Source organism: Heterocephalus glaber, unplaced genomic scaffold (genome assembly GCF_053883595.1).
Source record: "Heterocephalus glaber isolate CG9 unplaced genomic scaffold, H.glaber_assembly_v1.0 deba00001442, whole genome shotgun sequence".
Taxonomy (NCBI): domain Eukaryota; kingdom Metazoa; phylum Chordata; class Mammalia; order Rodentia; family Bathyergidae; genus Heterocephalus; species Heterocephalus glaber.
In genome coordinates, this window is record NW_028258296.1 from 38,990,629 (window position 1) to 39,003,781 (window position 13,153).

The 13,153-nt window shown below is 35.2% G+C and overlaps 1 protein-coding gene and 1 non-coding gene across 2 annotated transcripts; one reads left to right on the plus strand and one right to left on the minus strand.

Annotated features, from left to right (window-relative positions):
• Nucleotides 1-507: 507 nt before the first annotated feature.
• LOC101725713 (pancreatic alpha-amylase 2a5) lies at nt 508-8,538 on the plus strand. Its single transcript, XM_004875506.2, has 10 exons — nt 508-696; nt 1,032-1,178; nt 1,941-2,129; nt 2,547-2,777; nt 3,522-3,655; nt 5,395-5,517; nt 5,606-5,705; nt 6,498-6,616; nt 6,718-6,843; nt 8,037-8,538. Exons 1-10 carry the CDS (start codon nt 529-531, stop codon nt 8,224-8,226), a joined length of 1,527 nt encoding a protein of 508 aa, XP_004875563.1. The 5' UTR covers nt 508-528; the 3' UTR covers nt 8,227-8,538.
• A 4,196-nt stretch (nt 8,539-12,734) lies between these two features.
• LOC147827699 (U6 spliceosomal RNA) lies at nt 12,735-12,840 on the minus strand. The gene has a single exon (XR_015452140.1). It is a non-coding gene; the product is annotated as a U6 spliceosomal RNA (small nuclear RNA).
• Between the last annotated feature and the right edge of the window lie 313 nt (nt 12,841-13,153).

Here is a 13,153-nt window from a genome sequence, read left to right on the forward strand (position 1 = left end):
ACATTTAAAACTTAAGTACTTTCCAGAATTTTTAGGAAGAAATTTAGTTAACTAAGAATTTGGATAGATGGAGGAATACAACACAGAATAAAATATCTTCTTTATTTTCTAAATGAAGCTATTACAAATATTGAAAACACATAGGTACATTAATGTTTTGAGTATGAATTCAGTTGTTTTCAATTGTAATTTTCCCTCTTAGTGAAGGACACAAATACCATCCAATATATTGAATAACACACAAATGAGTACTGTTTGTACATATCAAATGCCAGATGTTTGAAAAGGTTAATATTCTGTCAATGGAAAAATCACTAAATCCTTGATGGTCATTTCAATTATTTTGCTGTGAGATTTGGGACAATTTTTCAGTTGTTAACCTTATGATCGTTAATCTTTTCCAGATAATGAATGAATTTTTCTTTAAATATTTATTTTATATATTCATTAACCTTCACTTTATGTAATGTGGGCTTTTTCAGGACTATAAATAGTTGGTAGAAAGAACCCTAACAACTTCACAGCAAGATGAAGCTCTTTCTGCTGCTCTCAGCCCTTGGGCTCTGCTGGGCTCAGTATGCCCCACACACTCAACAGGGACGCACATCTATTGTCCACCTGTTTGAGTGGCGCTGGGCCGACATTGCTGCGGAATGTGAACGATACTTAGGTCCAAAGGGATTTGGAGGGGTTCAGGTAAGTATTGCTCACAGTATGTATTGCAGAGTGCACTGAGCTTGTAATAAATGGTATATTAATCAGTGTCAGTGATTTAGAACCATATTGGACTTGAATGAAACTACTGTATAACAACTTTATGACGAAGAAAAAATTTAGTTTTCCCACAAATTTTCCTTTTGTTTCCGGACATCTGCAATGTGCTATTACGTTATTCAAGTGGCTAGAAAGATATATAGCTATATATAGAAAGATTCAGAATTAATTTTAGAATACTTAATAGTTTTTATAGGATGTAATGATATAGAATAAACCATAATTTGAGTCTTTGTTATAATTTTTATTTTTTGCAGGTTTCTCCAGCCAATGAAAATGTTGTAATTAACAACCCTTATAGACCTTGGTGGGAAAGATATCAACCAGTTAGCTATAAATTATGCACAAGATCTGGAAATGAAGCTGAATTCAAAAACATGGTGACTAGGTGTAACAATGTTGGTGTAAGTGAATTCAAATTGTCTTTAAAACTGTTAGATGTGAACTTAGATTTTCTCAATTTTTTAAAACAGAAAAGTCATACTTCAATTTTTTAAAAGTTTACTTTCTTTTTATCTTAATACAAAATAAATAATCTTATGTTCAATGGTTGTAAATCTCTGTATGTATACCATTTACATACAAAGACGAGGTAACAATGTTAAGGAGAATTGAGTAAGTACAACATACACACTTTCAAGGCTTATAAAAATATGTATTTTCTATAGACATTTCTCTAGCGAGGAATTGGAGATTCCAGTTAGAATAGTTGCTTTCTTTTGCATGTGACTTATGGATCCATTTACAATCCCTAGAATTCTTCTCAATCGTTTTTGGTTAGTAAGTAGCTACAAAAAGCTACTTACTACTATAAGTAGAGGGCAGGGATTGGTTGCTTTATTCTCCTACTGACTCATTGACATTTTGAAAAGGCACAATTTCTCCTGTCTTACTTAATTCTTAATGCCTCAAAAATGGTTCTTTTCATTTCTTCAGGGTTATGGGAATCTGCTATTCTCTCAGTTGATCATTTATCTATACATTTGACCAAGTGGTTACAATTGATGCAGGTCTTTTAACCTTAGCCTACTTTTACACTTGATTTGGGTCTTGTAGGAAACTCCACTTATGAAATTACAAAGAAGTATTTGGGAGTTTTCCTGACACACAATAATGATTTATATTTCTACATGAAGAGAAACTGAAGAAGACATTTTGTTTTTCAGGTTCGAATTTATGTGGATGCTGTAATTAATCACATGTGCGGTTCAGGCAATCCTGCAGGAACAAGCAGTACTTGTGGAAGCTACTACAATCCTAACAATAGAGACTTTCCAGCAGTTCCATACTCTGGTTTGGATTTTAATGATAATAAATGTAATGGAGAAATTAGTAACTATAATGATGCTTCTCAGGTAATTCTTTAAAAATAATGATCTCAACCAAGAACTATATGTTCCTTTATCCATGAGTAGATTATTGAGCATCATGGGAGAGACTGGTTTAGATTCCTTAACAAAACTGCTTACTACCCTTAACTGCTTAGAAATAAAAAAAATTCATTCAAACCCTTTCTCTTAGTCACAGTGTTCAGATATACCCAAGGGGTAAAGCAGTTGCCTTGCATTTTACATGCACTGGGTTTGTGCCCCCAAACCAGGAAAGAAACAAAAGTAGAAGTAATCTCACAGTAGGATGTGCCTATTCCCAGTGCCCTAGAAAAGAGGGTATTATGTAAATATGTATTGATGAATAAGTGTGACTGAATCATAAAATGCATTCTCAGATGTGAAATCATGTTCTGAATCAGTCAAAACTTTTTATTGCAACAGGTCAGAAACTGTCGTCTCTCTGGTCTTCTTGATCTTGCACTTGAGAAGGATTACGTGCGAACCAAGATTGCTGACTACCTGAACCATCTCATTGACATTGGTGTTGCAGGGTTCAGACTTGATGCTGCTAAGCACATGTGGCCTGGAGACATCAAGGCAGTTTTGAATAAATTGCATAATCTGAACACAAGTTGGTTCTCTGCAGGAAGTCGACCTTTCATTTTCCAGGAGGTACATGAAGACATCAAGACATATCTATGCAGATAATACATTAGCACTTTGTTCACTAGAGAATAAACAGCAGATTTAATTAGTCATGTAATTTCTAGAAGGTAACAATCAGTCACAGAATAGTATTGTTTAACTTTCTTTACTTCAAAGATACCACATCCAATTCTTTATTAAAGTAGGTTTTATGGGAATGCAGTAAGTTTCTTTAGACTGAAGAGTTTTCTGTGCCATTGACTATTTCCTTAGAGACCTTATGGAAGACTGAAAATTTTATATTTTTTTATCTTGAGCAAATCTATTTGAGCTTGGATGTGGAGTGTATAGTAATTAGCTGTTTGAAACTTTGCTCTACCACTACTAGCTGTGTAACTCTGAGGAAAATCGATGAACCTGAGTTCCCATGTAAAGAAATGTGCTAATAAAACATTTCTAGTTTTGTTTCCTTTGGAAATGAAATGCATTAAAAATTATCTAGCATTAAGAAATACTGTCAGTCAGAGAGTAAATGCTATGTTATTGCAAGGTATTATTATTATTGTATATGTGGAGGAATAAATAAGGTCAGCAGTCTCACAGGAGACCTAGGTCACCTTGTAACTGGGTTTCTTTCAATATTGTAGCATGTACTTATCAATAAAAAGAAATCTAATAGAAGGAAAAATGTTGGAATATTTCTAGTAATAGAACTAGTTTAACGATATTTTAATGCAACTGTAAGGTGACTTTTCCCCGTTTTTCAACTAGGTAATTGATTTGGGTGGTGAAGCAATTAAAAGTAGTGAATACTTTGGAAATGGCCGTGTGACTGAATTCAAGTATGGTGCAAAACTAGGCACAGTTATTCGCAAGTGGAATGGAGAGAAGATGTCTTACTTAAAGTAAGTAAAGTGTTACTTGGTGTATCCTTTTTTTTCACTGGTCTATTTGTCATATTACCCCAGTATGGACAATATTCTTACAACCTTGTTATTTGAACAGTAATTAAGATTTTGTTTATCAGTGGTAAGTGTTATGTTTCTCCAAAGCAATTAACAATCAATTTTTTTCTCACATGCAATTGTCTAGAAATTGAACACATCATATAGAGATTTTATTCTCTGTATTGTATGAGTGTTCTAGGTTTCAATAATGTTTACCTGTAACATGTGCAATCAAGTTGATTATTTGAAATGACTTTTGGGAAAAAAATTTTAGCACCTGTATCTCAGACAAAGGTCTACTATTTAGAATATATAAAGAATTGGAAAGAATCAGACCCCCCCAAATTCAAAGACCCAATTCAAAAATGGGCATATGAAATGAACAGACATTTCTCAGACAAAGAAGTAAAAGCAAGTAATAAATATATGAAAAAATGGTCAACATCACTGGTCATTCGAGAGATTCAGAATAAAACAACACTGAGATTCCACCTCATCCCAGAAAGAATGGCTGCTATCGAGAAATCAACCCATAAGAAATGCTGGTGGGGGTGTGGGGAGAAAGGAACCTTTCTCCATTGTTGGTGGGAATGCAGACTTGTGCAACCACCGTGAAAATCAGTATGGAGAAACCTCAAAGAACTAGGGCTAGAGGTCCCATTTGACAGAGCTATTCCCCTACTGGGTATCTTCTCCAAAGAATTAAAAGAATCATACCACAGCAATACACATGCACCCATGTTTATAGCGGCACAGTTTGTGATAGCTAAGGTTTGGAAACAGCCCAAGTGCCCATCCACTGGAAACTGGATAGAAAAGATATGGTTTTTTTTTATAAGATGGAGTACTACTCTGCCATAAAGAATGAGAAACTACAAACATTTATAGCTAAATGGATGGATATTGAGGCCATACTCTCTAAGTGAAATAAATAGGACACACATGTGTAAATCTCAAATAGTTTCTCCAGTGTGAGAAATTGAAAGTGTAAATAAAGATTATAATGATTAAAATGAATAATTGGTAATTTGAAATAGGAAAAGCTCCAAAGGTGTAGGGGTGGTGGAAGTGGAAGGGGAATGGAAAGAAGGGAAAAGAAAAATTATGAGCAAAGAAAAAAATGGAAATGATATCTATGTAAATAGGGAAGGGTGGAGGAGGTGAAGGGCACACAGGTAATAGGGGAAAAAAATAAGAACTAAGATACATCATGTACAGGTACAAGCACCCAATGATAAGTGTAAAAGTATTGTATACCTAAAATGTACCAATAGAAGAATTAAAAAAAAATACATAAAAGTATCTGCTAATACTCTAAAAAAATCATGATTTTAACTTGTAACAAGTACCTACCATGTGACTTTAATCTGGAATTCACACATAGGAAATTAATTAATTTCAAGTATTATAATGTTCATATTCTAATAGCATATGGAAGCCTCATTTTACCTGCTTTGATATGCTCTATAATGAGATATAAATGCTTATCCTTCAGAAATCCATCTATGTTACAATATGCTGAATGAAATCAGTCGACATAGTTACAAAATCTTATGGAATAACCATTTAATTAGAAGGTTTATCTGAGGATTGTTATTTGGAAAGGGTTATAGAGTATAAATATTCTAAGGCATATGAGAAAGAATGCATCTATTTGTTTGTATATTATACCTGTGGACACTTCTTTTTAAATACAGGAACTGGGGAGAAGGTTGGGGCTTTGTGCCTTCTGACAGAGCACTTGTCTTTGTGGATAACCATGACAATCAGCGAGGTCATGGAGCTGGAGGAGCATCTATTCTTACATTCTGGGATGCTAGGTAGGAAACAACATTCCCCACATTTGCTGTCTACCATTTAACAATGGCAAAATATTCTATAGTTGTAATGACATTTTGTAATTTTCAGAATGTATAAAATGGCTGTGGGATTTATGCTTGCTCATCCTTATGGATTTACACGAATAATGTCAAGCTACCGTTGGGACCGAAATTTTCAGAATGGAAAAGTAAGTTTTGGAGCTGGTCAAAGTATCTCTTTCTCAATAACAAGAAAGCAGCACTTAACATTTTTCATGTAAGGGTAAGACATTAGGTATTTATTTATCAAGTATATGTTTAAGTGTATATTATTCTTCATCTAATATGATTCTACACTGATACCCCTCCTAGACTTACAATGTTTTTTGGACTAACATATTTCAAAGTGATACAAGTTAGAAAGAAAACACAATGTCAAAAATTTAATCAATTTAATGCCAAGATTAGGATGTGTTGCTTAATACATTTATATACAATTTATATAAAATCAACTAATATTCATTAGGCAATTATTGTATTGAAGATATTTTCATATATAGTATTTCATCTTTAGAGTGGACAGGGAACATCTCTATTTTACAAAAGAGAAAATTGAGGCAGACAGACCTTATGTAGATTTTTGACTGATTTTTTGTAGCTGGCACACCACATTGAGACTACATGGTCAACCTGCTTTACTGTCACTAAGGTTCTTCAGTGTCTTTCAGACACTGAATAATGATAATGAGAACCCATTGCTTATAAAGAAAATGAGAGAATAAATCTTTTATGCTTGTTAGAAATATGATACTAGTGAAAAGAATCCACAGAGATGATAAGGACTCAGCAAAAACTCTAAAAACATGGAAAATGTTGTATTCTGATTAACGATATTGTGGAGACACAAGTATTGGGACCGATTAGGTTTGGTACAAAGGAGAAGGAAGGTGCAAAGGAGGGTACTTAAAAAAAAAAACTAAGCTCTTTTTATCATAATGAAGGATGTTAACGACTGGATCGGGCCACCAAATAACAATGGAGCAACTAAAGCAGTGACTATTAACGCAGACTCCACTTGTGGCAATGGCTGGGTCTGTGAACATCGCTGGCGCCAAATAAGGTGGGAATACATACTGAGAGGCATGTTCTCATGCTGAAGCACTTTATTTTGAATTGTGAAGTCAAAGTACATGAACATTTCATACGAGTTTGTGCTTTTAGGAACATGGCTGCTTTCCGAAATGTAGTTGATGGCCAGCCTTTCTCAAACTGGTGGGATAATGGAAGCAACCAAGTAGCTTTTGGAAGAGGAAACAGAGGATTCATTGTTTTTAACAATGATGACAGGTAAGTAGTTGTCAATTAAAGATTAATACTTTATTATGTTCTCATATTTTATTTTGTATTCACTGACTTTTGAGCACAATTGAAAACTCTTGTAGTCTGCAGATAAAGGAAACAGAAAGGTGAGAAAAGTATGGAAGAAAAATGATGATGACTCTTACTTTTTTCCAGTGTTTTACAATGGTTTTCTTTTTCAAGTAGAGGTATTTTGTTGGCTGTTGTGTCATCATGTGTATCTCTAGGGAGTCTCAGGACTGGAATGTCATTTTGTCCCAGCTCTACACCCCAGCTATTACTCTACGTGCTCTTCTTGTTTACATTCCTCACTTGTCTGTCTCTCTGGAACAATGCTTCTTCCACATATCTTAATGTCAATGATTTTTTCAGGAGAATTTTGAGGTTTGGTTCTAAAGTTGTGCATTGTTGTGCTTTCCTTTAAGATAATTATGTTCTTTCTCCTATTTTAATAGTTTCCTCATATATAACAATAAATCCAAAGCACTCTTTGCAAGTAGTTTATATATCTTCTTCCAAAGCCAACTTCAACACATTTAGCCCCTTTCAGCCTAAATTAGAATTTATTAGCAACCAAAGGAATAAATAAGTCAAGTGCATCTCTCTCTTTCTTTATTTTTGGGACAAAATATGCCACGGTTAGTTCTTTACCTTTTCTCTTCTCCAAGGGAGAACAAAAATATATTTAAACAAGACAGCCTTTTATTCCAAAGTATGTACTTTTTGATAGAAGTGTCACATTGATGGTATTTCTTGCTCAAATTCTTTTTAGACTTTTGAAATAAAAAGTAGATATTTTTGAAGAAATGATCTGATTTAAAGCCATAAAGGTAATCAGTGTTTTGCTCAGTGCAGAAGAGGACAAATTTAATATATTCATGGTTGCTATACTTAATATTTTTATCAAAGGGAGACAATTTCCATGTACATCACTTGTATCCTTCAACCTCCCTTCACTGATATTCTTAAATTTCCCTTCATATTCAACTCCACATAGACCAAGGAATTGGTAGGTCTTGCCTAAGATCACATTTCTTCTTGAGAAAGGTATTCCCATGTACTGGAAAGCCGCGTTTTCTTTTTTGTCAGGCCTTGACAACTAGTGTTCTATTTCACAAAGTTGTTTAGTCTTATGTTTCCCAGAGTGGAATTTAATTTAAATGATACATTGTACTTTTCAGGTCACTGTCTACAACTTTGCAAACTGGTCTACCTGCTGGCACATATTGTGATGTCATTTCTGGAGATAAAGTTAATGGCAACTGCACAGGAATTAAAATCCAGGTTGGTGGTGATGGCAAGGCTTCTTTTTCTATTAGCAACTCGGCTGAAGACCCATTTATTGCCATTCATGCTGAATCAAAGTTGTAAAATTCAAATAAAATGCCTGTAGAGAGAATCATAGCCATGTGTGTTTCTTTCCTCTTATGTACATTAATTTTATAAATCACTAACCTGTTGGAATCCTGTGAATAATCAAATTGGTTTTGTGTAGTAAGAAAAAAAGACAAGAATACTGAAAAGTCAGGTATAATTGTAGAACTAGAATATAACTTAGTCTAGATGTTATTATGTTTTAAATGTCTCACTTGAATATATTTGTCGGAAATTTCTAAGAACTCAAAAAGGCATCTTGACAAATATATTTGTTGTAATTAAAACTATTTGCCCAATATGTATCTCTAACTGCTGTCTGTGCATAAATTTTTCATAGGTGATTCTATCATTTAGGCATTCATTGCTGGTAAAGATTCTCCTACAATGATCATTCTCATGAATCATTTTCACAATATAAAATTGTTTTTGAAGCTAATCAAAAAGAACACCTTACATAATCTATACATTTTTAGTTATACTGAGCTCACCAGAATTTTTTTCTTTGTCTATTATGTTTCCACGTGTTGGATTTCACTTGCTGTTTTATGACTTCTTGTTTCTTCTCTCTAACTCTGCTATAGCTTTATTCAGGACTCTCATGACACTATCTTCTCCAGGATTTTTCCTAATCCTTTCAACACTTATTTTCCATCATCGTGATTTTAAAAGTAAAATTTCTCATCTTTCTGGACCTCCCCGATGTTTTCTGATAATTTTCAGTTCTTTTATCTTTTAAAGAATAGAGAAGGTATAAATTGAAAAGTCTCCTTTAGTTTTATGTATACATTTTTCTTTGTTTGCTGTGAAGCAGATTCACTGGATTTTGGTTACAAATCTGCAATCGGGGCTCCAATTTTTACTCTTCATTAATCTCATCAATAGAACATAAACACAAACAATAATTTGTCTAAAATGGTTATCTACGGATTAGCAGCAGAGTAAAACGAGGTTAGCATTCACGATGAGCCAGTTTTCCTAACCTCAAGGAAGCTGCCCAGAGTAGATGGAGACTCATCTGCATGCACCCATACTCTCCAGGACAGAAGGACCTAGATGGAATCTATCTTAGATTTTATATCCCAGGGTTCACAGGATTCAACTGAGTAAAACTCTAAAGGACACACTCTTATTAGAGGGAAAGAAAGTAAGCCTGCTCCTGACATTTCCTCATCTCAGTATGCTGTATTCCTAGCACATTCTACATTGATTGATTGATTAATTGATTGGTACTGAGGATAGAACTCAGGTCCTTGGCTTGCAAGGCAGGTGGCCGCACCACTTTGGGTGTTATTGTTTTATTTATTCTTTGTTTCCTTCTGTCTCATTGATAACTCTTCAGATTCTTTTTTTAATCATCTTTCTCCTTTTTACCTAAGGACTTATTTGTATACAAATTTCTTCTTCTGCATTCTCCTATCTTTAGATAATTGCCATCAATCACCTAAGGTAAAACTGTCCTATGCATGGATACCTGCGTTTCATTGCAGAACACTTCTTAGGCCCGAAAGGCTCACCTCCTCGGTGCTGGGGAGCACTGATCCTTGGTGCTAGGGGTGGTGGTATGGTGGCCCAAAAGCAACATTTAACTTTTAAAGACCCACGTTTACCTTCTGGTTACAGCAGCAGTCAATTCATTTCAGAGCTATGTCCTCAGCAAATAATAATAATAAATAATAATAATAATAATATGTTCTTAGAATTAGGAAAATGATGGTCTAGATATAAATTTAAAGTCTATTCCTACTATACTTTTTAGAGATATCTAATATTCTCTCAATTGTTAATAGTTTCTTCCTTCTGTTTGCTTCATTTCATCTACTGAACTGAGACAGGAGGCAGTTGTGGAAACAGCTGAATAATGAAGGGAAGTCCAGCCTTGTAATGTGTTTTATAGGCTTGATCTGAGGTTTTTGATAATCAAGAGAATGCCTGGGGAAAGCAAAAAGCCCAACTGAGTTTATTTCCTAGGACTGTTACCAAGTTTTGGGGTGTTGGAATTTCCTTGTAGAGGTAATTTTTAGGTTCTTTCTATCTTCAGTAAACAATATGTTGAGACAAGTGCAAACAGTAGCAAAATTTTACATTTATGAAATGCAGGAAAGGAAACAGGCTCCATAGAGTAAGTTTGGGCCAAGTAAAAGTAGGAAAATAAGTATCTTCTACAGGAAAAAAGTAGGCTACGGTGAGAAAACACATTATCTGACATCTCAAATGTTACTCTCTCTTTTTATATTTTCTACTCCTCAGACTGATCAGGTCCAGGCCATTCTATCAAAAACCTGATCAAATTCTCATAAGAAGCCCATGAATAGGGCTTTGGGAACTGTTCTGTGATTTTTGTCCTGGGATTTTGTAATCATGCCTACTTCCCCAACTGGTCTGCCATGCCCTATTCTCCTGCCTCAGTTACTTTTTCAAATTGGCAGAGTGAACTCGTTCTACTTATCAGAGATGTGGCCGAGGGGTAAGGTTGGCATCTGCTGTGTGCTGTTCATGGTGTTTCCTATGCCGTTCTTGGGGCCTATATATATATATATATAGAGAGAGAGAGAGAACCAGGTCTTGGATCCTACAGATGGTGTCCTATGCAAAAGGAGGAGAACCACTGAATCCAGAGAGCATCTCTTTTGACACTTAAAATACTTTTTAAGTAGATGTCTCTGATCAAAGCTAAGGTGACATTAGTGTATTTTCTAGAAGACTAAAACCCCCCAATATAGGGAAAGGGTAATGGGAGTTGCCAGAGTCCCCTGCAGCAGTCCTGGCCTCATGCAAGCCAGTATTGCTTCCATGAAATAGGAAAGTGGAATTAAAAGAAACACAGAGACAGAGACTTGAGAGTAACTGAATCTAGGGCTGATCTAAGCTGCTGTGGTCAGCAAAGACAAAGGTCTCCCAGGACGTCCCATATTTATTCATTACAAATGTGGAAAGGGGGGAACTGGGAAGGCCTTGGGACACCTGCTGATAACAAGTATCAATTAGGCAGGACTGTAGAATGAGGGCACAAGCATATTTTTGCTGAAGAGAACAAACCATTAATCCTGAAGGGAAGGATTTAGTTGGAGTCAGTTGAACTTGACTGGGAATGAACTCAGCTCATTGGACTACTTCCAATGTAACCTAGCCGAATTATGGAGGGGCAGGAAGCTTGTGCCATGTTAGCTTGCTAGTACTGGGCAGAGGTGTCTGCTACACCCCAAATGTTCTTTTAGCCTTAGAACTTGTCCACACTGTGCCCCACTAACTTTTTAGGGAGAAGGATGGAGCCCTTCAAGGGATCTCTTGGAAATTTTCATGAAATCAGGGTAAAGCCTTGCTCCAGGTGACTCCCTTAACCACTTGAGAAAAGGCATACTCCTAAGAGATCCTGGTGGAACCATTTGATGGTTCTGCTTTGCATACAACAATGCATTATTAAGAGACCAGGGTAGAGCCACTTGAGAAACAACAGTATTTTATATCCACCCCGATAACAAAAACTTTGCTACCTTGCTTAAGGTGGAAGAAATAGAAAACTCTTTTGCTGAAGAAAAGAACCAACTTCTAAGAACATGGATGGCTCTACCTGTGCATACAGCCACTTTGATTGACCTTACTGGCTGCTCTTTCGTTGTGCTCGGCCATCAGACATATGTTTCTGAATTACCTGAATTTCTATTTGAAGAAACAAGAATGGCATCTAATCCCGCTCAAAAGAGAAGAGAGAGGAAGTCCATATGTTCCCTAAAATCAGAGGCTTCGTGTTATGGCTTATATCCAGATGTCCTCCCAAAGCCTCATGTGCTCATAGGGGGCTTTTGGGAGGTGTCTGGATGGTGGGTGTGTGATACTGGCATTAAGGGTGTGTGGTACTCGATAAGTCCACTTATTGATTTAGCATAGTAGACATTTCTCAAAAGCTTACACACAAGTGGCCAATAGTGTGATGAAGAAATGAAATCTCTACTTGTGAGGAAAATGGAAATCAAAATGACTATGAAATATCACCTTGCTATAGTAAACAAAGGCTAGTCAATAAGAAAAAGACAAAGAGTGCTGGTAAGAAAGGAGAAATAGGAATTTTCTCACACTGATATATGGGAATATAAATTAGTACAGCATTTTGACAAACAGTACATAGATTTCTTATAAGTTTGAAGATATATATGAATATTTTCAGGCATAATACAAAATATTTGAGGAAACAGACATGTTTAACCTGATTTACATATTACATAAAGCATATCTGTATCAGTGTATCATATAGTACCCCAAAGTCTGCACAATTTGTATGTATCAGTTACAAAATAATTTTACTTTAAAATAAAAAAGAATCTATGGAGCCCTATATAACTAATATTAAAGATTTTGCATTTACATGGTAGGATTCTCAATATAATCAGAAGCTATATTGCTGATAAAATTTAATCAGTGAAGACAGACAAAAAGATATAAGACCTCTTCTCTGTGTGTCTTGAGATAGCAGAAAAACTTGACAGAATGTGTAAAAAAGAAAAAGAAAATTTGATCAAAGGATTAAGAGTAAAGGAGTAATTCTGCTCAGGGACCATGCTAATGTTCTCTGTATCATTCCAGTTTTAGTATATGTGCTGCCAAAGTGAGCACTAGGAATAATTCTGAATACTCTAATATTGTTTTACTGCTCAGGTACTTTCTCAACAACTTCTTATCGATAGAAGACTAAAGACTGAAAACGAAATTATGCATATGAACTGAACATTTCTGTGACAGTTTGGATTAAAACAGCACCGCTTTGAAATTTCATACAGTAAATCAATATTGGCGAAATAGATTCTTCTTAGGAACAAAAGGCTTTGGCATATGAAGAGTTCACACATCAATAACTTCAGAAGTATGCTTTTCAAAGTAGTCTGGTTCCAAGATCAAAGCAGGAACCACAGTCTGTACATGCTCAAAT